This window comes from Narcine bancroftii, chromosome 1 (genome assembly GCF_036971445.1).
Source record: "Narcine bancroftii isolate sNarBan1 chromosome 1, sNarBan1.hap1, whole genome shotgun sequence".
Classification (NCBI taxonomy): Eukaryota; Metazoa; Chordata; class Chondrichthyes; order Torpediniformes; family Narcinidae; genus Narcine; species Narcine bancroftii.
The window spans coordinates 382196318-382222710 of NC_091469.1; the positions used below are offsets into that span (position 1 = coordinate 382196318).

Below are 26393 nucleotides of genomic sequence, written 5' to 3' on the forward strand. Positions count from 1 at the left end.
TCGCGCTCCTCTTCCTGCTGTCGGGCATCCCTCAGCTGGTCGCACTGTGTTTGTTCGCTCCTCAGTTGGGCCCCCCTCCCATCAGTGTTTTCTTTTTCCTTAGTCTGCGCACTGCGCTTGCGCAATTGTGCGCTTTTGTTTGGCTCAGAGAGCCAATTTTGCAGTCCAGCGGTTGGGAGGTTGCGACTCTGCGGGGTCGTCACCAACCTTGGGGAATGGGCTCTTTTCTCCACGACGGCTCCCTATTTCTTCATGCAGGTAAGGCCTTTCTCTTCTGGTGTCTTTTCTTCTTTTTTCCCCCATTGGTTTTATTTTTTCCTTCTTGGGTGCCATTTTCTTTCTTTTCTCCACAACTTTATCTTTTATTTGTTATGTTTTATAGTTTCTTCTTTTCTGGAGAGGGCTGGTATTCTCCTACCAGCCACTACTCCATCATGTGACTCCTGGAATTTGTAGTTCTTGACCCTCTCGACTACTGAGCCCTCGATTAGGATTGGGTCATATTCCCGTGACTTTATTGTCAAGTTTATTGTCATATGATTGTACAAGTACAAGACAGTTTCTCAGGGCAAAACCCACAGACACATAACCAGATAAAACACACATACAAATATATATGCAGGACAAATATATGCAAATAAATACATATTTTTTCATAAATATAAGAGCCTCAGATTGTTAGTGTGAGTTCCTCTGGTTGTTCAGTATCTCCCTGCCCGTGGGAACCTGTTCCTCAACCTGGTGGTACTGCCTCTGATACTCCTGTATCTCTTTTCTGACAGGAGCAGCTGAACGATGGAAGGGTCCTAAATGATTTTGTGTGCCCTCTTCAGACAATAATTCTGGTAGATCCTTGGGGGCAGGGAGGAAAGGAAGGGAGACTCCAGCAATCTTCTTTGCCACTCTTTAAGTAAGGGCTTGTGGATTGACCTCCGATCCATTTCTGTAGAAGCTTGACATAATGGTGGCCAATAACCTTGCCCGCTTCAGGCTTCTCAGGAAGTGCAGTCACTGTTATGGCTTCCTGACATGTGAGGAGAGGTTGTGTGTCCATGATAGGTCACTAGTTAAGTGAACTCCAAGGAACTTTGTGCTCTCCACTCTCTCCTGCTATTGAATGGGAAATTTTAATAATCATTTTTGTTTGGACACATACTCCTACTTGGAGTAGCATTCACAGTTTAAGTGCACAAAAGCACTAGAGAAACTCACCAGGTCATGTATAAGGCATTCTCCATCACAAACCTCTTCCAGCTGGCAGAACTTGTACTCACGCTCAATAACTTATTTTTTGGATCATTCCACTTTCTCCAAATCAAAGATGCAACTATGGGGGCTCGCATGGGAATATGAAGCGATCCATGTTGCAAGTCTATACAGATGTGGCTCCTCACCTATCTTTGTTACTTTGACAACGACACTGGTGGTGCCTCCACACCCATGATTAGCTGATAAATTTTACCCACTTTGCTGCCATCGAACCTGACCTCAAATTCAATTGGACCATCTTTGGTAACTCTCTCCCCTTTCTCAATCTCTATCTCAATCTTGAGAGACCAACTAATTTCTAGGAACCCACTGACTCTACAGTTACCTCCACTACACCTCTTTCCACACTATTTCCTACAAGGATTCTATTCCTTTCTATCAATTTCTCAGTCTCTGCTGCATCTGCTCCCATGAGGCTTTCCATTCAGGATATCTGAGATATCCTACTTCATGAGAAAATGAGGTTTTCTCTCTACTTCTATTAACAAAGCCCTCATCTGCATCTTTCCCCCCCACCCCCCCCCCCCGCACATTTCTCCTGGTTCCTTCCCTCCCCATCCTCACTAGCCTCCACATCTAACATAATTCACCATAACATTTGCCACCTACAACAAAATCACATCACCAGACACACCTGACCCTCTCACCACTTTCTAGAGTATCACTCTCTCTGCTATTCCTTATCCACTCATCCCTTCCCACCAATTGTCAACCTCTCCTCTCCTCCAGTACCTACCCCTGAGGCATCAAGAAGTGGTACACTTGCACTTGTACCTCCTTCCTCACCCCAAACAGTCCTTCCAAGTGAAGCAACATTTCACTTGCAAAACTTTCATCTGGGGGTGCTCCTGATGCTGCCTCCTCTACATTAAGGAAAGTGGATGCAGACCAGGTTATTGTTTTGTTGAGCATTCATTCTGTTTGCTGCAACAGGAAGGATCTCCCAGTGGTCAACCATTTTAATTCCACACATTATTACCATGCCGATATATCAGATTGGATTCAGATTTAGATTTATTATCAGTACGTATATGACATCACATACAATTCTAAGATTCATTTTTTCTGTGGGCGCAGCATAATTACTTTTAATTGGTAGTGCAAAAAATAAACTGAACAATGTGAACATGTAAACGATCAAAAGAACTATCAAGAAGAGTTAATGACTGTGCAAAACAGGGAGAGCAAAGAAAATCAATAAAGTAAGAGTCCTTAAATTAGTTTGTGATCAAGTTTGTTGTTGAGGAGTCTGATGGTGGAGGGGTAGCAGCTGTTCCTGAACCTGGGGGTGCAAATCTTGTGGTACCTATACCACTTTCCTGATGGCAGCAGCGAGAAAAGAGAGTGTGCTTTGTGGTGTAGGTCTGTGATTATTGCTGTTGCCCTCCGACAGCAGCATTCCCCATATATGTAATAGTGGGGAGGATTTTGCCTGTAATGTACTAGGCTGTGTCTACTACCTCCTGGTGGGCTTTATATTCAGGGGTATTGGTATTCCCATACCAGACTGTGATGCAGCCAGTCAGCACATTTTCCACCACACATCTGTAGAAATTTTCCAGGATTTCTAATGTCATACCAAACCTCCACAAACTCCTGAGGAAGTAGAAACACTGATGTCCTTTCTTCATGATGCCATTGTTGTGTTAAGATTGTCTGAGATAATGACTCCTAAGAACCGAAATGTGCTCACCCTCTCCACCTCTGATCCCCCAATGATCACTGGAATGAACACCTCTGGCTTTCCTTTCCAGAAATCAACAATCAGCTCCTTAGCTTTGGTGGCATTGGGTGCAAGGCTGTTAATCATTTATTGTTTTGTGAAAGCAACATTATCTGTATCAAAATTTGTATGCTAAAGTACTTCCTAATTTATGATTTTTCAGAAGAATTATAAGTAGTGAGAGTGTTACTGATGCACCATTCAGCCAAGTTTCAATCTCCATCCTGTCTGCAGACTCATCCCCTTCCTTGATACAACCCATGGTATCATCAGCAAATTTCCAGATGTTATGGTGACACCGAGCTACACAGTCATAGGTGTAGAGTCGGGGGGTTAAGAACACAGCCCTTTGGTGCTCCAGTACTGATGTAGATTGTGGAGAACTTCTTACCAATCCTCACTGATTGTGGTCTGAAGGTGAAGAAATCCATTATCCATTTACACAGTGGGGTGTTCACTCCCAGGTCTTAGAGTTTGCCGATTAGTTGATAAAGAGCATTCTGATGTATACATCTTTGCTGTCCATATGTTCCAGGATATGCTTCACCACCACCCTTTCAAAACACTTCATCACTGTTGATGTAAGTCCTACTAGTCGATAGTTGTTAAGGCAGGTTACTGCATTGTTCTTGACACCTGTTTGAAATAGGGGGGTACATCAACTGGAGTGAGATATTGAAGATATCTATGAATACCTTGGTAAGTTGATCAGCATAGATCTTTAGTACTCGACCAGGAACTCCATCAGGTCCGGATCTGTCCATGCCATCATATACTGCCAAATTGAAGCCATATGTAAATCCAACTAGAGAGCATCAATATAGACCTCTAATTTCCATTAAACCCCTTGCCTGGTCTCTTTCTACCCTCATCCCTCTATCTCCTTTTCTCCAGCTCCCCACCCCCATCCCTTCTTTCTTCTATCAGAGAGCTACCCTTCTTAGACCTCTGTTCTCTTCCACCATCACTTCTCAGCTCCTTTCTCTTCTACCCTCCCAACTATATCCATACATTACCTCTTATCTTTTAGCCTCTGCTCCTACCCCATCCACCTTTTTATTTTGGTGTCTTCCTGATATTCAGCATTCCTGAGGAAGGGCTCAGGAGTAAAGCATTGACTGTCTTTTATTTACTATGAATGCTGTGTAACCTGCTGAGTTTCTCGAGCATTACACCCCACAATCTGCAGATTTTCTTGTTTACTTGTTTTTTTAATTTAAAAATGAGGTTACTCTGTATTCTCTTTTATATGCTACTGTCTTGGACATGGTTTGTTGAAATTTGAAATGATTCTGATAATCAGGCTTACTGTTCTTTTTTTATAATTTTTTTTTATTTAATGGTTCACCATGAACCATGTCAGTAACAATATATACAAATATTCAGTATTAATATGTACACAGTGACATTTTCACTTTTTTCCTCCCCAACCCCCATAACTTAAAGCAAGAAAAAGAAACAAAAGGAAAAGATAGATCGTGTCATCCAATATATTATACTTAACTATTTTCTTAATTGTAACTTGTCACATCAAGAGACGGAGGTCTGAAATTGGCAGTTCCTAATAAACTTTATGTATGGTTTCCAAATTTGTTCAAATAACACTTATTTGTCTCTTAGGTTGTAGGCAATTTTTTCTAATGGAATACACATATTCATTTCTATGTAACTTTGTTGTATTTTTAAGGGTGTTTCCTTTTTCCAAGTTATCATTGTTTTTTTTGCTGCCGCTAGTGTGATCATTATGGATAGTTTTTGAGCTCTGTCTAATTTTAGACCCAGTTCTTTCATGTTTCACAGGAATATTTTTTGTAATTCTATTTAATATTAAGTTTAAATCCTCCTGAAAGGTTTTGACTTTTGTATATGTCCAAATTACACGCATCATTGTACCAATTTCTTGTTTACAATGGAAGCATTTGTCTGATAGTGTTGGATTCTATTCTTTTAATTTGAGGTGAAGTACATAATTTATGGAGCCAATTGTATTGTATTATACGACACTGAGTGCTTATATTAGTCATGGTATGTGCACATAGTTCCATCTATGTTTCATTCTTTATCCATATATTTAAGTCTTTTCCCCAATATTGTTTGGGTTTATATATTACTTTATTTTCCTTGTTTTGTAATTTACCACACGGTTTTGATAAATATTCAAAGCAACTACCCTCAGATAACTTTAGACTAGCTCCAAGCTTCTCTTTTAAATATGTTTTCAATTGATAATACGAAAATATTGGACCATGTGATATTCCATATTTATCTTTTAACTGTTCAAATGCCAATAAATTATTTCCCAAAAAGCAATCTTTTAATTCTTTTTCTTGCCCATTCTTTGAAGAACAAATTATCCACTGTAAAAGGAATTAATGAACTTTAGTAACATTTTTTTTGTCTTTGATAATTTATCATCTTTCATTCTAACTGTATTCTCCTCCATATTTTTAATATATGATGCAGTATTGGTAGATTGTCATGTTGTATCAGTTTCTCATTCCACTTGTAGAGTAAGTATCCAGGAACATTTTCCTCTATTTTATATATCTTTATCTTAAGCCAAGATGGTTTTTCTTCTGCCTGGTAGAAGTTTGACAAAAATCTTAATTGCGTTGCCCTATAATAGTTTTGAAATTTTGGTAACTGTAATCCCCCTTGTTTATATGTCCATGTTAGTTTATCCAAAGCTACTCTTGACTTTTTTGTCTTTCCATAGGAACTTATTAATTTATTCAATTTTTTAAAAGAATTCCCATATCAAGGGAATCAGTAACGTTTGGATTAAGTACTGTAGTCATGGAAATATTCACTTTGATGCAGTTTTACGCTTCCTATTAAAGTTAGTGGTAGTTCTTTCCATTTCTCAAAATCCTCTTGGATTTTCCTTATTAATGATTGATAATTTAATTTATACAATTGATTTAAATTATTATCCATTCTGATACCTAAGTAATGTATGGCCTGTGATTGCCATTTGAAAGGAGATTTCTTTTTACATTTTGTATAGTCCACTTTATTCATTGGCATCACCTTACTTTTATTGATATTAATCTGTATTGCCCCGTATTCTTTCAATTTTGTATATAACCTTTTTATTGATTTATCTAGGTCTGTTAAGTATACAATAATATTTGCAAAAAAGATAATTTTAAATTCTTCCACTTTTTATTCCTTTATCATGGGGTCTTTTCTTATCAGTTCTGCCAATCGTTCTATAGCTAAAGCAAACAGCGAAGGTGATAGACCCCTGTCTTGTTGACCTACTCAACTTAAAGTTATTTGAAACATATCCATTTGTTACCACTTTTGCCATAGGACCATTAATATAGGGCCCTGATCCAATTAATAATTTTTTCTGGTAATTTAAATTTCTGTAGTACTTTAAGAAGATAACTCTATTCAACCCTATCAAAGGCTTTCTCTGCATCAAGGGCTACTGCCACTGTTGGTGTTTTGGTTGTTTGTGCCATATGAATCAAATCAGGTTAATAAATTTAGAAACATTATCTGCAATTCTTCTGTTTTTAAATAAATCCTGTCTGATCTAACTTCACCAATTTCAGTACACAATCCGTTAATCTATTTGCTAATAGTTTTGCAATTAGTTTGCAGTCTATATTCTTGTTTTTGGAATTACTGAGATTATTGCCATTTTGCAAGAGTCAGGCAGATTCTGGGTGTCTTCCACTTGTTTCATTACCTCTAAGAGAGGCAGAATTAGTAGATTATTGAATAACTTGTAAAATTCTGTGGGAAATCCATCTTCCCCTGGTGCTTTATTATTTGGTAATGTCATTGTGTATCATATATTACCGTGATTGTCAAAGGTTTTAGTAATTTGTTCTTCCGATTGTAATTGAGGTAATTCAATATTTGATAAGAATCCATCTATTTCAGCATTCTTCCCTAGGTTTTCAATTTGATATGGTTGCTTAAAAAGTTTCTTTAAATTATCATGGATCTCTTGTAGATAATATGAAATCTGCTTATCCCCCTTCTTTGCTGCGATGTTAGTGCTTGTTGCTTGCTCTGCTTTTAATTGCCAAGCCAAAATTTTGTGGGTTTTCTCTCATAATTCATAAAATCTTTGTTTTGTTTTCATAATTTTTTTCCACTTGGTATGTTTGTAATGTCATATTTTAACCTTTTCTCTATCAATTCTCTCTTTTTTCCCATATCCTCTCTTTTCATTAAATCTTTCTCTGTGATTACTATATCTTTTTCTAACTGTTCTATTTCCCGACAGTATTCCTTTATAATTTTGGTTGTTTAACTAAGGCTTTCATTGCATCCCATAATATAAATTTGTCTGTTACAGAATTTTCATTCGTCTCAAAGTATATTTTGATTTGTTGTTCTATATACTCCCGAAAGTCTTGCCTTTTTAACAGCATGGGATTCAGTCTACATCTGTATCTTTTCGGCGGAATATCCTCCAGAGCAATTGACAACAACAAGGATGAACGGTCTGATAAAAGTCTTGCCTTATATTCAGTCTTTCGGACTCTCCCTTGAATTTGGGCAGACAATAAAAACCTATAGATCCTAGAATAAGTTTTATGCCTGTTAGAGTAATATGAATAATCTCTTTTGAATGTTGTTTTCTCCATATATCAATTACTTTCATATCTTGCATTGAACTTGAATGTAAATTTGGCTGCTTTATTTTTTGTGGTGTTCTTCATGATTTTATCTATTGATGAGTCAAGGTTAAAATTAAAGTTTCCCCCTAGTAAAATATGTCCTTGTGCATTTTCTATCTTAAAAAAAAAGTCCTGCATAAATTTCTGGTCATCTTCATTAGGTGCATAAATATTTAACAATTCGAAGATTCTGAATAAATCTGGCATACCATCATTACATATCTACCTGCCGGATCTATTTTAATTTTATTTCTATTTTAATTGGTAAATTTTTATTAACTAGGATAGCTACTCCACTGGCATCACAATTGTACGAGGCTGCTACTACATGACCTACCCAGTCTCTCTTCAGTTTGAGATGCTCAGACTTTGTTAAGTGTGTTTCTTATACAAATGCTATGTCTATTTTTTTCCTTTTTGTGGTAGAGTCAATAGTTTTTTTTCCCCTCTTAATTTGGTTGTGAATTCCATTAATATTAATTGTTGTATATTTCAATATATTCATCCTATCGACTTATTTTTACCTCCGTGCACCACTTCAAACCCTCCAACTCTCTTCCTCTAAAGCCGCACTTTTGAATGTTATTATTCTTTACTATACGCATCAACACAATTAATAAGAAAATTTAAAAAAATATACGAAAAGACTAAAGAGTTGTAGAAAACAATAGGAAATCCCCCACCCCCCCACTTAATGAGTTGCCTTTGCTAACTCGCAAGACAACCACTCCCTTAACTTTGTGGGTTGTGGTATATACTGTAATTCTCAACTGATTTCGCTCCCCCATCACCAGCCCTCCCCCAGAGAAATCACAATATATTATCCTAAAAAATAAAACAGTTTTTTTTAATATAATCCAACTATTAACTTTCAAGTCTACTTGTATGCATTACTTTTAAACAGTCTTTTGGTTATTTTCTATTCTTGTTGCTTATTTGGTAATTGTTCCTCAAAGTAACAGGCTACTCCTGGGTTCAAAAACATCTACTTTGTCTGCCAGGGATGAATATCTTCAAAATTGCATGATGACATAATACAAAATTATAATCTTTCCTCTATAATAAAGTTCTTGTTAAGTTGAACTCCTTATACTTCTTTAAAAGATCAAAACTTATGTCTAGGTAGATGATTGTTTTCCCCCATTGTATTCCAATAGTCTCTTGTTTTCTTTTACTCTTCTATCAGCCATTTCCAATATTTTCTCCCTTTTCTTGTATTGCAATAGTTTTACCAGTATGGAATGCGGTTTCTGCTGTGGTTGCTGTTTCAGTGCCAATGTCCTATGGGTTCTTTCAATGTCTTGGTCTTCTTGGAGTTCTTCTACTCCCAAAATCTGTGGGATCCATCATTTTAAGAATCCTTTTATATCTGCGCCTTCTTAACCTTCTTTTAAGCCCACTATTTTTATATTATTATGTCTACTAAAATGTCAATTTTCTGGCAAATAAATCATATGACTTCTTAATTTCTTTGCGTCTATATCTTCCAGTTTTTCTCTCAATTCATTCACCTCCATTTCCACATCTATTACTCTGTCTTCCACTTCGTCACTTCGCTTTTTCATTTCTGTCATTATATTCTCCATTCTTTGGATTTTTGCATCGGTTTCTTGCATTGTCTTTCTAATAGCTTTAAACTCAGGCATTATTGTTTCCATTAATGTTTTTATTTATCAAAGTATTCTTTATCCACCAACTAGATTTTTTTTTACCTTGTGTTTTTTCCTGTAGTTCTTTAGCTTCTTCTAGGGCTTCTCTTTCTTGTTCCATGACTTCACTCAATAAAGAGCCTGTTTCTATTACTGCCTCTCCCGCAGTTTCTCCTGTGGTGTTAGCAGCAACCTGCTGCTGGCATCTCCTCTCCTCAGTGCCTTTTTTAGGATGCGAATCACAGATGCGCACTTGCATTTCCTTTTCTGGCTCCATGAGCCATTGTTCAAGCCTGCCTTGCGAGACTTCGCCCCCAAGCTGCCTGTTTACCAGCTTCGCAGCTCGGGCAATCCTCTTTGGGAGAGCTCCTGGCTCGCAGATTCCAGTAAGGCCTTCTTTGTTGTCGGCTGATTTCTTTGTTTCTCCCTTGCTTGCCATTGTAGGCTTTTCTTTCTTCAGAGCCATCTTCAGGTTTTTCTTGTACTGTTTATTTAAAAACCTTTTTATGTTTTATTTTGAAGCTTTGCTTTTCTATCACTTATTTTTTTTTAAACTTTATCTATGGAGGGCTGGTTTTACCTGACCAGCCACTACTCCATCACGTGACCCCCCCCCCCAGCTTACTGTTCTTCCTGGTGACATTAGAAACCTTATCCTTTAATCTAATTATTTTCTGTTAACGTACAACTTTTCCTGTTGGATTTTTAGTGCCTTGAATGGATGGATATATATTTGTTGGAAACTATATTAATTCCTTTTATGTTAGCAATAACTTATTTACTATCAAATCCTTTATTGCCACTTCCATATTAATCTTAGCCACATTTTATCTTCATAGCTTGCTTTGTTTAGATTTGAAACTCCAGTTTCAGGTTGAACTAAATAATGTATCCTCTTTCCATAACATTCTAGCTATATTAATAATCACTCTTCCTTAAAGACCCCTTAATCCTTTCAAAATACTAGATTTAAAGTTCTCATTTAGATTTTCGACAAATTAATTTAAAAAACTTTCATACTTTCTAAGAAAGAAGCAAGAGAAAATAAATGAGCAGTTACATCTGAAATGCAACCCAATTTTGGCCACGTCTGCACTTAAATTTCCTGCCAATCTCATTATCTGCATCAAATTTTGTATGTTAAAGTGCTTCCTAATTTATGATTTTGCTGAAGTAATGAGAGAGTGGCAAAAAAAAAAAGAGGCACATGTGGAGGTTTTGAATGTAAATGTAACTTGCTCCTGGGAGTGGAGCAGATTGAGCATATGACCTCTGCCAAGCAGCACAAAAGAAGAAAGCAGCAGTCTTTACCCTTTCATTTTCCAAGCCTTCAATGCCATGTACTGCTCAACTCCCTCTTTGGTCCTTGCAAAAGAATGGACAGTAGATGTTAGAAACAAAGGTCAACAAAAATATAATGTTTTTGGTGTTTAAACAGTTTTTTACTTTGGAAATTAAGAGAATTAACTTCTTCAAATTATTAATGTTCAGAAAATTGACGAGCACATTCGACAATTTAGTTCAGGTCTAGGACCAATAAAGGCCAGCAAGTTATCAAGGAAAATATGGAATTCATACCATATATTCTTTATTTATGTATCACAATTAAGATTTCAATGTTGTACATATTGAACATTCAAAAAGTGAAATTTTAATTGTTTTCGTGCATCCAACAGAAATCACAAAAATTGCGTTGAACAAAGAACTCAGGAAGCTTATAATAAAAAAATAAAAAGTGGCTTAAATTGAATGTAAAATTAAGCCCAGTGTTAATTCTAAAACAGTCCTTCAGCATTATAATGAAACTATTTTTGGGACACGAAGATAACGATCAAAACTTGCTCTGAAAAATAACATTTAAAAATCCATTTTAACAGACAAAGCAATTTTTTTTCTATTTGAAATAAGAGCCACTGTTATGCATGGAATGCAAACAGTGACAAATAAACAAACTAAAAAAATAACATTGTGGCCATCACCGAGACATGACTGAATGATGAATGTGATTGGGAACTGAATGTCAAAGGGGACACATTGTATAGGAAAGAGAGGCAGGTAGGTAGAGGGAAAGGACATGGAGTCAGAAGAGGTAGAGTCCTTACAGTTAAGAAATGACAAGGGTAAAAGGTCTCTAATGGCAATTAGATATAGACCCCCCAAACAACAGCAGGGAGGTGCCGTTACAGTTGGAAATAAAAAAAGCATGTCATAAGGAAAATATCAAAATAATTATGGGAGATTTTAGCACAAAAGGGGTTTGGGAAAGTCTGGAAGGTACTGGATCTGAGGATAGAGATTTTATAGAATGCCTAGGGGATGGTTTTTTGGAGCAGCTTGGTTATTAGCTGTTATAAGTGAAGGTTCGTGCGAGTCCCACTGGTTAAGAACCAGACTGAGGTCGAGGTACAAAGCACAAGTTTATTCTCAAGAGATGTAGAGGAAACAACAGAATTTAAATGTTAAATTAACCGACAAAACTTAGGAATGGCACAAGCACATATACAGTAAACAATCAGATCAAGGTAATGCTACATGCCCCCACCCCCTGACCTGTACGGACATGGCTCTCACTAACTGGTCTTGGGTCTCACCTCAACCCAATACAGAAGGTGATACGCACAGGCCACGAGGAGTCAAGAGAGAGAGCAAAGGAAAGCATGGTCCTTTATAATCCTGCAGCAGGTATTCAAAAGCCAATCACTCAGGGCAGGCTGGGCCCCATTGGCTGCTGTGACCAATGCCTCGAAACCAAGTGCAGGGGCTCAGCACAGGTGATTCACCTGGGCCAATTAGGTCAAGGCTAAGTCCAAGCAGGCTGGAGCCCAGTACCTGGCAATTTGAGGGTCACCTTGATGGCTTGGGACGAGTCCGGCCTTGATTGACATGTGATGTGTTCTTCAAATAGGAGCCCGGTAGTGCCACCATGTGGCGGCTACGATCTCTGAATTACATAAGCCCACCAGGAGATTGGATGTTTTGGATTGGGTGCTGTGTAATGAACCTGAAGTGATTGGGAACCCTGAGGAAGTAGTGATAATATGATTGAGTCCAGTTTCAAATTCGAAAAGGAAAACCTGATATCAGATGTGTCAATATTTCACTGGGACAAAGGAAATTACTGTGGTATGATAAAGTTGACTGGAAAAGTAAGCTCGATGGAGGGACAGCAGAGTAGAATTGAATGATATTTCAACAAAAAATAAAGTGCAGGATAGATCTATTCCAAGAAAACAGAAAATGATGACTGGAAAAATGGCACAAATGTGGCTAACAAGAGAGATTAAGGCTAAAATGAAGGCAAAATTAGTGGAAAAAGAGAGAAATGGGAAACTTTCAAAAAATTACAAAGAAACTAAAAGTCATGAGGAAAGAAAAGATGAATTATGATAGGAATTTGGCAAATAACATACAAAAGCATACTAAAAGTTTTTTTTAAAATATATGAAAAGAGTAAAAGAGAGACACGGGTAAATATAGGACCAATTGAAAATGATGCTGGAGAAATTATAATAGGTAATAGAGATGTAGTAGAGCAGTGGTTCCCAACCTTTTTCTTCCAACTCACATACCACTTTAAGTATTCCCTATGCCATAGGTGTTTTGTGATTAGTAAAGGATTGCTTAAGGTGGTAGGTGGGTGGAAAGAAATAAATTTGAAAACAACTGCTTTAATCATGCCTAATTGACTTGTTATGTGCACGGTTTCATAACTCCAAAAGAAATGGGCCAATGACAATTTTTCTCAAGCAAAATATTTCATGAACAACTGGGTCTATAGTGGTTCTCAACCTTTCCTTCCCACTCACATACTACCTTAAGCAATCCCTTACTAATCACAGAGCACCAATGACATAGAGAATACGTAAAGTGGTATGCGAGTTGGAAGAAAAAGGTTGGGAACCACTGTAATAGAGGAACTAAATGGGTATTTCACATCAGTCTTCACTGTGGAAGACATTAATAATATACCTGATAGAGGTCTCAGGGAATTAAATTAGGTACAGTCAAGATTACTAGAGAGAAAGTGCTGGGGAAGCTAAATGGATTAAGGATAGATAAGTCTCCAGACTGGATAAGGTGCACACATGGGTTCTGAAGGAGGTGGCTTTAGAAATTGTGGAGGTATTGGAAATGATTTTCCATGAATCAATAGACTCTGGCATAGTTCCGGAAGATTGGAAGTTTGCAAATGTGGATCTGCTGTTTAAGAAGGGAGGGAGGCAGAAAAAAGAAAATTACAGGTCTATTAATCAGACATTGGCAATTGAAAAGTTATTGGAGTCAATCCTCAAGCTCAAGGTTATGAAATACCTAGAGGAGCAGGACATGATAGATCCAAGCCAGCATGTTTTCATGAAGGGAAGATCGTGCCTGACCAACCTATTGGAATTTTTTGAGGTAATCTCAAATAATATGGTCAAGGGAAAGGCTGTGGATGTTGTCTATTTGGATTTTCAAAAACCTTCGATAAGGTGCCACAGAAGAGGCTGTTTAATAAGATGAGAACCCATGGAATTACAGGAAAGATATATTGAATGGAGCATTGACTGATAGGCAGAAAGCAAAGGATGGGATAAAAGGGATCCTGTTCTGGTTGGTTGCCGGTTACTAGTGGAGTATCATAGGGGTCAGCACTGGGGCCACTTTTTACAATGCATATCGATAATTTGGATGATGGATTAAAGGGTTTTGTGGCTAAGTTTGCAGATGACACCAGGAAAGATGGAGGAGCAGGAAGTGTTGAAGAAACCACAAGATTGTAGGGAGATTTAGACAATTTAGTAGAGTGGGCAAGGAAATGGCAGAGGAGATACAATGTTGAGAAATGTATGGTGCCACATACAGCTGTGGAGGCCCAATCATTGGGGGAGCTTAAAGAGATTGATAGGTATCTAATAAGCCAAGGTGTCAAGGGATATGGAGAAAAGGCTAGAAATGGTTTAGCTCAGAGTGGAGTAGCAGAGCAGACTTGATGGGCTGAATGGCCTACTTCTATTTCTTTATCTTGTGATCTACTGCTTAGTTACCTACTATATAGATCTTCCTAATCATTGATAAAAGTTTCCTTTCATGTAGAATTTTTTTCCAACCTGGTCCTCTAAAGCTAATTTAAAACTCATTAAAATGTAGCATAACAATATCCAATTTGTCAGCAGTTTATCTTTAATATTAACTATTTTCCTCACTTTAGTCCCTTAAGCAAAAAACACACCTAATAACAGCACAAAACAATTACTATCCCATTAAATAATGGGCAGGTTACTGTTACCCTTTAGTTCTTGTACCTTTCCGTTATTTCAGCATGGCACATCTATTTCTCTATATTTTCAATAAGCACATCCACTTCAGTATGCAGCTTCAAGAAATCCTACATCTGTACTTGATCAATTATGTAGAAAGTTTTGAATTCTAACTCTCAAGATTCTAATTCCAAATTAACTCAACTAAGCATTGTAGGTGATACTTTCCAGCTTTTAATATTTCTCAATCTCAAAACACATCACCTTCCAAGAGAAGTAAGCTTCGATATTCCAAATTGTATCCATTTTCTCCAAATAAATCAAACTTCACAATTGCAGCTGTAAATAGCTTTAATCTTTTGTTGATAAAAGCAAATAAGCATTTTCATAGCTTCGCACCATAAAATTAAGCATGTTGTAAATGATAACGATACTCAACTTCAAACAAATATAAATGAATTAAAATGGTAATAATGAATAATAATGGATAGCGAATAATAAGGATAAATACAAAGAAAAGTTTCTCGAGAACTAATGTCTCTTCCATGGTCATTCCAAGAATGATAAGAGAACTCCTTGTCCATTCGGATATTACAACATATGACATCATAGTAACTATACAAAAACAATTAATCCTTAAAGGGAAAGTCATAGAGCAACCATAAATCATAAACACAAGGTTTTAACTTTTACAAGCATTAATATAAAAATTCCCTATATCAGCCCTAATCTATTGTTGATCATATACCCATGATAGACTTGGAAGAAAACTGCTCAAAATATTCTGACAAATATCACTATACAGCACTTTTGGTATAATGTGCTGGAGATAAAAATAATGGCCTTAATATAGCCATACAGTGATCTAATAACCCATCTGGGCTCCTTGGTTCTGTTTGAATCTTAAATCTCTCTCCAAAGACAATTACTATTTAATTAAACATAAAATGCTTCAAATGCAAACCAGATTATTCAGCTTTGGAGTAAAGAGGAAATCTATTAAAATAACTCTTATTAGACATTTTGCTAACTTGCTCTTTTACACCTGAAGTTGTGTCCCCATTCTAGTCTGTTCTTAGATTTCTGGAATTATTTAGTTTCCATTTAAATAATTCATGCACTCTTTGCAAACCTCTCTGGAAAAAAAAAGTATCCTTGCAATAGTCTTCCACTAACCCTGGTCACAATTCTGGAATAACAAACATGTCAGCAAAACAAACCATTAAAATACAGACTTTACTCAATTTAGATATCAGATTTAATCAATCTTTAATCAACTTATTTGGCCACTTTTCCCATGGTTTACGAACTTAATTTGCTCAAGCTTCCACTAAAAAATACATTAACATGAAACAAATTAAATATTTTTATTTTTTTGTGAGATGCCCATTTAGTCAATGATTCTGAACAGGAACGACTGCAAATGAAGTAATGTAAAAATGGAGTGGTGATGAACCTGTGGTTTGTGTTTTGATTACCCAATTGCAATGACACAATGTTCAACTCCTTGTACCAAGCTGTGAAATATAGAGCAACAGCTCTGCAGTGCTATTAGCAGAGGCATCAAAATGCCAGGCACTATTCCAAATAAAAAGTGAATTAGTTAGTCACTCTACATGGATCTGATCATGCAAACAAGACCAGGTGAAAGAATGAGTAAATAAATTAGGTAAGTAATAGAGTCCATTTTTGTCATGTGCTGAATTAGAATATTTTAGTCAGAATAGGAATGGGATGATTAAAATATGCTTTTATTACTGTGTCAATGAAGAAAAATTCAACAAATTAACTAAAACTTCAAAAAACAGGCAAACAATTCAGGTCAAATATACAACTTGGCCCATTTATTCAGGTCAAGTCTCAAGAATATCCTCAAGATACAAAACATTTATTTCCAAAATATATTTTTTGAGCATCAAAAACAACTTCTTGAACAGATGTACACTGTGCCCCCACCCCCATTTAAAAAAAAACCAGGAAGAACCAACACAGATATACATTAATGTTTACATACACCCTCAAATACACACTCAGACCACCCAGTCCCTGACCACCTTGATGCCTTTGCGGGAAGTATCTTCAGTATATTACCCCTGTACTAGTACAACCATCTTGCAGTTAAGACATTTATTCCATAAGCATTTGTGATTCAGCGAAATAGTGCATAAAGAATGACTATTTTTGGAAAAAAACTCTAGTGGACCCTTTAAATGTTTATTTGATTTTCTCCATTTTAATAAAGAAACATCCTTAATCCATTGTGTAATAGAAGGCACCTATCTGACTTCCAGGGCATCAAGATTAGATGCTTAGCTAATAAGGATGTTAACATTATTACCTCTTTCTGTAGAGAATTTAGAGAGTGGTCAGAGATTCCAAATAATGTAGTCAGCGGACAGGGCTGCAAATTAACTTTAAATATTTTGGATAATGTGCTATAGACTTTGCTCCAGAACCTTTGTATTTTGGGGCACTGATAAAACATGCAACTTAAGTGGCAGGGGAGCCATTACACCCATTTCATTTGTCTTCTATTTCAGGAAGTGGTTGCCAGTTTGGATTTAGAAAAGTGAACCCTATGTAGCACCTTAAACTGATTAAGTTTCTCTTTCTTTTTTCTCTTTTTTTTCCTGTTTCCTACTTTTCTTTTAAGGAATTGACATGGTATGTAATTTTGTATTTATAAACAATAGTGCGGAATTTGATAATTGTGATAATGTGTTGATTCTTCCTTCTTTGTTAAACATGTAGTTTAGTTTTGGTATTTTATTGTACATATCTGTGATGGTTCTGATTTTGTTTTGAAACTCCGTGTTGATTGAAAATCCTTAATAAAAATAATTTTAAAAATATACCCAAAGACCATGCTTCTACAGCCGCCTGTGACAAGTTCCACAGACTCACTACACTCTGACTAAAGAAATTTTTTCCACATCGGTTTTAAATTGACACAATTTTATCCTGAAATTATGCCCTCTTGTCATTCACTTTCTTCACCACTGACTCAACCTGGAGGTCAACCTTTAGGGTATCCTGCACGAGGACTCCCTTTACACCTTGGAATTTTGAATTTTCTCTCCATCTAAATAAAAGTCTGCCCATCTATTTCTGCTACCAAAGTGCATGACCGATACTTTCCAACATTGTATTTCATCTGCCACCTATTTACCCATTCTCCTAATCTATCCAAGTCTCTCAGCAGCCCTTCGGAGTCCTCAGCACCACCACCCATATCACCCATTTTGGGTGCAAATTTAGACACAAAGCCATTTATTCAATAATCTAAATCAAAGGTGCTGGCCTGTACTTGGTGATGTTTAGGATGAGGGATGATCTCCTTGAAACCTACTAAATATTGAAAGAGCTGGATGAGACTGGACAGGTTGTTTGCACAAAACTGTTAGGAGAAACTTAGCGACTTCAAAAAATATAGCTTCCCCTCTACTACCCTCAACTCAGCTCTTACACACATCTCCATATCTTGCACATCTGCCCTGGCTCCCTCCATCCCTAGACACAAGAACAGGATCTCCTTGTCCTCAGATTTCAGATTTATTATCAGATACATAAGTGATATCACAACCTTGAGATTCTTTTTCCTGTGGGGTGAAGCAGAATTACCATTTATTGGTAGAGGTGTCTAACCTTTTATCAGAGATTCTGAACACTAGCAACCTCCAAAAAACTGGCACTTTTTCCAGTAGATAACATCTGTTCATCAAAGATTGTTTTGCACCAAACATGACCCGACAAAACCCTCGCTCAACTCCCATGTATCCCACCGTGTTCCTCGTCGATAATTTGTGGTATCATCACCAAATAAGTGTCCCAGTCATCCCTGTCCTCATCCCCATGGGCAGCCTCTCTTACCGATGGAAAGGTGACTCTCGGCCCCCAGCACCCAATGGGTGAGAAGCAGGCAGCGGTTGGCTCAATGTGGGATCAACAGCAATCTTCCTTACCCATAATTCTCCATACAGCTGGATCCACTATGCATTTCCCTGCTCTGGCAGAGCAGTTCCAACTGCATGGGGGATTATGGGTAACTAAGATGACCATTGCTTCCACATTGAGCCATCACTGCGAGTCGGTGCGGAGCTCCAGTGAACTCTGGGCTTGGCAGCCATACATCCCTGCTGCCGTGTCAAGGGTTTGATGGGGTGGGGGGGTGCACGATGGATGGCTGGGACCAGAGGGCACCGCCTCAATAAAAGGTTGACCCTTTAGTACAGGGACAAAGGGAACTTTCTTCAGCTAGAGAGTGCTGAATCTGTATAATTCATCAGCAGACAAGCCGTGGAGGTCAATTCTTTGGATATGCAGTATTTGAAGTGGAAGTTGATGGGTGTTGAAAGTTATGGGGAGAAGCAGGAAAATGGGGTTGAAAGGAAAAATATATTCTGCCATGACTCGAATGGCGGCACAGATTCGATCATTCTACTTCTACATCGTATGGTCTTTAAGTAGGCTATATTTCAAGAGCTGATAAATAAGATTGGTACAAATAGAAGTAAAACATGGAAGTTTACAGACACCATTGTTGAAGTAAAAAGACAATGCTGGAGTAACTCAGCAGGACAAACAGTATCCTTCATATAGCAAAGATAAAAATACATAACCAACATTTCAAATTTGAGCCCTCCATCAATGCTGAGTTTCTCCAGCATTGTCTTTTCACTTTGGTAAAAATAGATTCTTGATCAGCATAAACATGGTGACTTGAAAGGTCTGCTTCTAGTTTTACACGTTATGGTCAAAGGTTAGTATAGCACATAAGCAGGTATTTTGGCCCACAATGTTATGCTGAGATTTTTGTCCACCCAATCTAATTTTATTTAACCACATTAGGTCTTGCATTGTGCTTTGCCTTTTTAGATGCCTGTCTGAATACCTTTTAAATGCGGTGCTTGTATCAGATTGCACCATCATAATTCCATCATGTTCAAACTATCAATCATTGTGTAAAATTTTCCAAACATCCCATTTAAAATTCCTTCCTCTCATCTTAAACCTCTGACCTATTGTTTGTGATACCTACTTGAGAAAGATTCTGACCCTCTACCCTCTGACTCAATTCAAAAGCATTCTTTACTTGCAAATTAGAAAGTTATTTTTCAAAAATCATTTGACTTAATTTGAATGTTTTTAATGAGATTCAAGTACTTCAGCATGAACATTTGTATCATCTGTAACCACCTTACAACAATTTTAAACTTTGTTTCTTATTATAAAGAATATTGAAAAGCCTCACAATGATGGAAAAAAAAGCCTTCGTACTGCCTAAGGAAAAAGCTTGCAAGATCATTGTGGGATGGATTCTCAACAATCACCTAAGATATGCTTTGTATTTAGACCTTGGCACCTGATTCCAGGGTACAGAGGGCCAGTAAGATCCACCCTCTACATCTAGCCCAAGTAGGTTTGGCTGAGACTATACTCAAATTTCCTCTAATATCCCAAAGATTTTAGGGTTGGTAGATTAATTGATCACTGCAAATAGCCCTTTATCTAGATGGATGGTACAATCTGGGAAAAATTGCTGGGAAAATAAAATGGGATTTCTGCAAGTAGGAGCAAGATGGTTGGTTAACTCAAGGGCTAATTTCAGTGTGCAAGTTTTCAGTGCTACAACAGGATGTCTGACTCTTTAAGCCTTTGCAATACCTATGCCAGGGGCAGTCAAGCTTTTAATTTTTAATTTGGACATACAGCATGGTAACAGGCCATTTTGGACAACAAGTCCATGCCGGCAATTAACCTACACTCCCAGTACGTACTCACGGGCTGAAATAGTCTTTTACCTTGCTGTAGTCTACATTAAAAATTAAAAGGTCATCTACCTCTGTCTCTGTTTGCAGTTATTTCTTGAATGATGCAGAAATCAATCATCCTCTAAGGATGACTGGCTGAAAATATCTGTAAATGTTTTAGTCTTGTCCTGAGTACTCACATGTGAGCTTGCACCATTGAGAATGGATACCATTAGATGCTTATTTCCATTCATGATTGCATTTGACTGAAGAGTTTTAATTTGATCTCTTAGGTCTATCAATCATATGGTATTTTTGATATTTAATTAAAGTCGTAATGCATTTTTTGCCAGGTTAGCAGTTCATTTTTAAGTATGCTTGCTGCTCTTTCTGGCATGCATTTTCTCATTCAACCAAGATGTTAATGTACATTTCTGCAGCTACTGATTGTCATGAGTGTTGTATGGATGTCTAGCTTTGAACTGCCAGATGTTCTGAGTTATCACAATTGACATGCTGGTAATTGTAGCCCCACAGAACATGGAGAGAGTCTCCAACGCAAAGTAGGAGTTTGTCTCTTTGTGCAATGATCTTTTTTACCAATGTATCTGTAACAGGTATATTAGAGAAAATTCTCCCTTGTATTGATTCACTCATTAGCTGCCACAGACCCAGTTTGGCAGCGATATCTTATTGCATGGTCAGAGACTGTCCTAACAAACAATTCTTATGATGGGCACTGAAATCCACTATCTAACCTAGAGCTGCAATTTCTTTTAAGTATTACTAAACATGAAGAGGCATTGATTAATCAGTTATAATCCAGTCTTCACAGCAAAGTATTTCCACACACTTTGTAACTTAAATCCAACTCACTTTCTCTGCCTTGAAATGTCATCTGTATTTGACTTGCCATAAACACTGACTGACCTGCCAAATGTTTCCAGCATTTTCTGCTTCTACATATCAGATTTTCACAGATTCATTTAGGTATGGGTTAATAAATCAGACATTTATGGGATGTCCCAAATCTATATTAAATTGTACCAAGGGAACATTATACCATAGGTGGAGAGTTAATGGAAAATATGATTTTTTTTCCCCACGAGGTACAGAAATTAGTAAGGTACAGTGGATTCTATCTCATTCATAATTCAGGCTACATTACACAAACTTCAGAACTACAGAAAAAGATACAAGATATTTGAACCATAATTTTTAAACAACATTTGTTTTTCTGACTGAATAACCCAAGTAAAGCAGTACTGTGGGAATCAGTATCAGCATAACTTGTCCAAGAATGACAGAATGTCATGCTTTAAAGATCTCATGGTTTCAGGTTGAAGGTTATCATCTGACTGCACACATACAACCTTATGAACCAGCATTTATCTCCAGACCATGGCGCAGACATACATAGTATATAATAATCACATAAATGCACAAAGATACAAAATGAAATATATACAAATATTTTGGGATGATCAACAGGACACTGTTCATCAATCTCACAGCTAATGGGAAGAAGCCATTTCCCAGCCTGACAGTTCTGATTTTGGTGCTCCAGTACCTTCTTGATGGCAGTAGGTCAGTTACTCTGTGCTGGATGGAAATGGTCTTCTGTAATTCTGTGACCCCTATTTAAACAACACTCACTGTAAATGTCATCAATAGAGAAAAGGGAGATCCCAGTGATTTTGGTCAACATTTTGATGATCCTCTGTATTAACTTTTGGTTCAATCCTTTGCAGCAATCACACCATGCAATGATGCAGCTAGACAGGACACTCTGAATTGAACTCCAGTAAAAAGTTGCCAAGATGGCGGTCAGTAACCTTGCCCTCCTCAACTTCTTTGAGAAGTGTAGGCATTGCTGCATCTTCCTGACAATGAGGTGTTATGGATGCAGATTTGGTTTCCTTTTGCATGGACACCAAGGAACTATGTGCTCTCCAAAGCAAAACAATTAACTAGAATGGTTGACCTTTATCCTCCTGAAGTCAATAATCATATCCTTTGTCATGTCTATAATCGAGGCTCAGGTTGTTGTCCTCAGTACCATTTTATGAGCCTCCCAAACTCTTCTTTGCAATCACCCACAAACTTAATGATTCTGTTTGAACTGGATCTGCAGTGTGGTCTTGAATGAGAAGTGTAAAGAGTAGCAGGATGAACGCACAGTCCAAGATGTACCAGTGCTCATTGTGATGGGACTTGAGATTTTGGTACCAACCAAGAATGACTGTGATCTTTCTATCATGGTCCAGAATCCAGTGGCAGAGAGGGATATTGAGTTCCAGCATGAACAGTTCATCCACAAGTCTCTGAGGTATGATTATGTTGAATGCTGAGCTGAATCTCACTTCTCAGCAGGCAATTGTTATACTGTGCACAGAATTTAACATTTATGAATTTCATCAGATTTTGGTGCTTGAAAGGTAAATGGTTACCACTCAGAAAGATTCTTGTTGGTTTTCAGAGAGAGATTTGTTGCTCGTTGGACACAAATTGATTCCTTCTGATCAGCCACTTCAGTGTCTTGCCGAAGAAACTTGCCCCAACAGGGTTTTTCAGATGATAGCCTCTTTCTTTCAGGTCACCACAAAGATCCTTTTTGTTTCCCTTATTTCAAGTGAAACATTATACAGCTAGCCATCAAATCTTGTATGGACCACAAGGGCTTTGACCAGGGTGAACTAAGAACTCAACCCATCTTCAAAATGGGGTTATTTCACAAGCTTGCCAGCTTGTCATGTTCCAGTCCCAGCTGTAGCTGCTGAACGACAGAACTAAATTCTCTCTCTCTCACTCACTCAGAGAAAACCACATGACCCTCTTAGAACAGCCAACTGCACTCAGACAGTCTGCGGCTCTGGATCTAATTTTCCAAGTTCATTCATCTATTGCTTTCCAAAGCAATAATCCATACTCCACAGCATGTTCAATTAATACCTACTTGTGAAGTCCTAATAGGCATTTAAAGTGACACAGGAAGTCCAGACCCAACAGCTCCAGAGCACACAATTCATCAAGTCCCTACAGGTGTATCTTACAAAATCCCCCACCCCCCCAAAACGACAAATATACTATACAATGTTGTTGAATAAGCATGGAGTACGAATGAGACACAATGAATATGCGATAATTGGAAGGATACGTCTTTAGGTTGTATTCTTGCAGTCCATGAGTCAATGAAGCTTTCAGTAGAGCCTGTGTCGATTAGGCATTTAGTGGAATATTGATTTTCCTTCACAATCACTATGAGGTTGCTGAGGTCTGTTCTGATCTAGAAGCATCAAGACTAGAACTCAATAGACTCCATACTCTTCACTCGAGTGGCCCCCACTGTCCTGGGTTGCCCTTGGGTCAGATGGCATCGACCTCGTAGCACAGCAAGATGGCCACCCTCCTTCCTCCTCTGACGATGATGGCACTGAGTTTGAATTGGACTTGTGAAAAGATTGCCACCGACCCTTTTTGCACAGTTTTCTCAATGTTACCCTCCATCGGCATGTAGCGCAGCAAGTGGGTTTGGGTGAATCGGATCTGGGAGTAGTGCAGGCCATGGGCTTCCCCTCACACAGCAAACCCTTGCCCAATGTCTTTTCTTGCCACAGCTGGAACACACTGAGTCTTTAGTCGGGCAACGAGATCGGGAATGCTGGCTCTTGCCACAGAAAAAGTACTCCCAAGTACAGGAGTGCTCCCTAGCATGGGAAGCGGCAGCCATTAGGGTTGGAGTAGTGGGAGCAGCCAGTCCTTGGAAGTAGTCATCTGGGTGAGCGAGCTCACTGGCTTCGAGGTCATCATTCTCGAGCTTGGCCTGTTCCAACGATTTGACCAGTTCAACGTGGCTAGCCAGGTACTTCTTACCTGACTCAAGCAGTCACTGCCTCATATACCTTGAGTGGACCCCCGTGACTAGGGTGTCCCAGATATGTTCCTCTTCATGAGCACGTCCCGTAGTCGCTTCGTACCTGCACTTCTTGGCAAGCGTCCACAGATCCAGCAGGCAGTCATCGATGGTCTTTCCTGGCCGATGGCGATGTAAAGCAAGTCAATGCCTCGCTAGGACCTTGTTTTGCGACTTCAGGTACTGAGCCTTCAAAGCCGCGACGGCTGCATCATATGTAGTGCAGTCCCTGATGACTGCATACCCTTTTGTTCCTACCCTCGAAACAAGTGTAGACCTCCTGAGTTCAACAGTGTGAAAGACGTTCCTGGTCGCATGCAGGTGGGCAGTCTAGACAGTACATGAACTCCTCAGCTGCGTCGAGGGTCAGAGGGTCCATCAGAGGTATACCTGGCTTGAGTAGCGCTTCCATTGGATAGGGAATGAGCTAATAAAATTGTAGCGTGAATAAAAGCTCTCACGACCAGAGGGAGAACATACGCTTTTATTAGACTCTAACGGAAGGTTGGGTCTTACAGTAGTCTTCAGAAGGGTTCTAGGTTTAGGCAGGAAATCAGGGTTATATATGGGCAGATGGGGGGTGGAGCCAGCCATCTGCACAACACACCACCAGTGAATCCCAGTTCACTGCATTGTACACATTCTTTGAGATATTTTAAATGCCAAATTATGCTGCTGAGGGACAGGCCACATATAACAGGATTTGAAAATTTAAAAGGTATCATGGATGGTAAAAAGCATCAAGAACAACTGCATGGATATGCTTTTTAAATGCAGGATTGAATAATATAATGAAGTAAATTCTCTAAGGAATAGTGATGTTGGGTTGCATTGGAAAGTGTTCACCAAACTTTTTCAAAACTATGACATAGGTACTCTGTGATTAGTGAAGGATACTTAAGGTGGTATGTATTATACCTAATTGACTCATTATGTGCATGGTTTCATAACTCCAAAGGAAATGGGCCAATTGTAGCAGGCTAAATCCAAGTGAGTGAACAGTCTGGAGACACAGACTGTGAGCTCTGAGGTCGCAGCAGGAATGTTTATTTAAACTTCGTGTGTTTACTTTTTAGCTATGCAGCTGGACTGTATATACACGGTGACGCAAGAGCGCACAACACTTTCCGCTGTGGAGCGGAAGAGATAGGAACACATCGCCATCTCTACTGCAACTACCCCGCTGACCGTGCATAACAAGCAGGACTGGTTCATCGTGGCAGATTTGCGCGTACCACAAAAAACCTCCTCCTCAGAACCGGCACCGGTGGTGACTTGGCTTGTGGGAGGCCTGCCTCTGCATGGTGGCCACAGCACAGGGACTGGCTGCGTCAGGTCCAAATCTGCTGCCTTCAGGCAGACCACCGTGAAAATCTCCTCCCAGTCGTCGATCTGCAAATTGAAAGTAGAGGTGGTACAGAGGAGGACATTGTAGGGTCCCTCATAGGGGTACTGGAGTGGTGTTCTGTGGCTGCCCCTGCGTACAAACACAAAGAATCACAAGACATTAAATCTGTGAGTATATGGGTTGGAGGGCTTCTATGTCTGGACGAGGGTGGGAGGAAGAGAACAGGGAACCCAGTTTCTGACGGAGGTGCTGCAGGTTCACACAGGGGTCCTGGGGCTGTTGTGAGGACAGGGGTAAGAAATGACCCGCCACTGTGAGGGTCTCACCATAGAGCAGATCGATGGTGGTGGCCCACAGGTCCTCTTTGGGGGCCCCGCGGATGCCCAGCAAGAGCCAGGGAAGCTCGTCCATCCAGTTAGGCCCATCAAGCCATACCATCAGGGAAGCCTTGAAGGGGCGGTGGAACCGCTCAACCGGACTATTGGATTTGGGGTGGTATGCAGTGGTATGGTGTAGGTCAGTGCCCAGGAGTTTAGCCAGTTTGGACCACAGGGACAATGTGAATTGGGCTCCACAATCCATGGCGATGTATGATGGAATGCCAAAACGGGAGATCCAGGAGGAATGTCCTAGTGCAGGTGTCTGTGGCTATGTCAGGAAGGGGAACTTCCTTGGGCGATCTAGTGTGCCTGTCCACCACTGTGAGGAGGTATCGCTGCCCCTAGAGATGGGGAGGGGCCCAACAATGTTCACATCGACATGATGGAAACAAAGTGTAGTGGGTTTGAACTTCTGAACTGGCAGGTGTGGATCTGGACCTTTGCCAGCTGCCAATCAGGGCATGCACGTGCCCACTGT

General features: G+C 38.9%; 1 protein-coding gene across 15 annotated transcripts in view; it reads right to left on the reverse strand.

Moving 5' to 3' along the window:
- LOC138751338 (LYR motif-containing protein 4-like) overlaps positions 1-26393 on the reverse strand; it is a 276723-nt gene that overhangs the window by 227505 nt on the left and 22825 nt on the right. For 13 of the 15 annotated variants that reach the window (XR_011349836.1, XR_011349835.1, XR_011349834.1 and 10 more), the window contains exon 2: positions 10596-10649. The exons of 1 other annotated variant lie outside the window; for it this stretch is intronic. Coding sequence is in view for 4 of the 14 variants with exons in the window: in XM_069913508.1 (XP_069769609.1) it covers positions 10596-10649 (54 nt within the window). In the remaining 10 variants the exon portion in view is untranslated. Of the gene's footprint in view, positions 1-3687; positions 3768-10595; positions 10650-26393 lie in introns of all 15 variants that reach the window. One more of the 15 variants, XM_069913512.1, reaches the window with a different exon arrangement.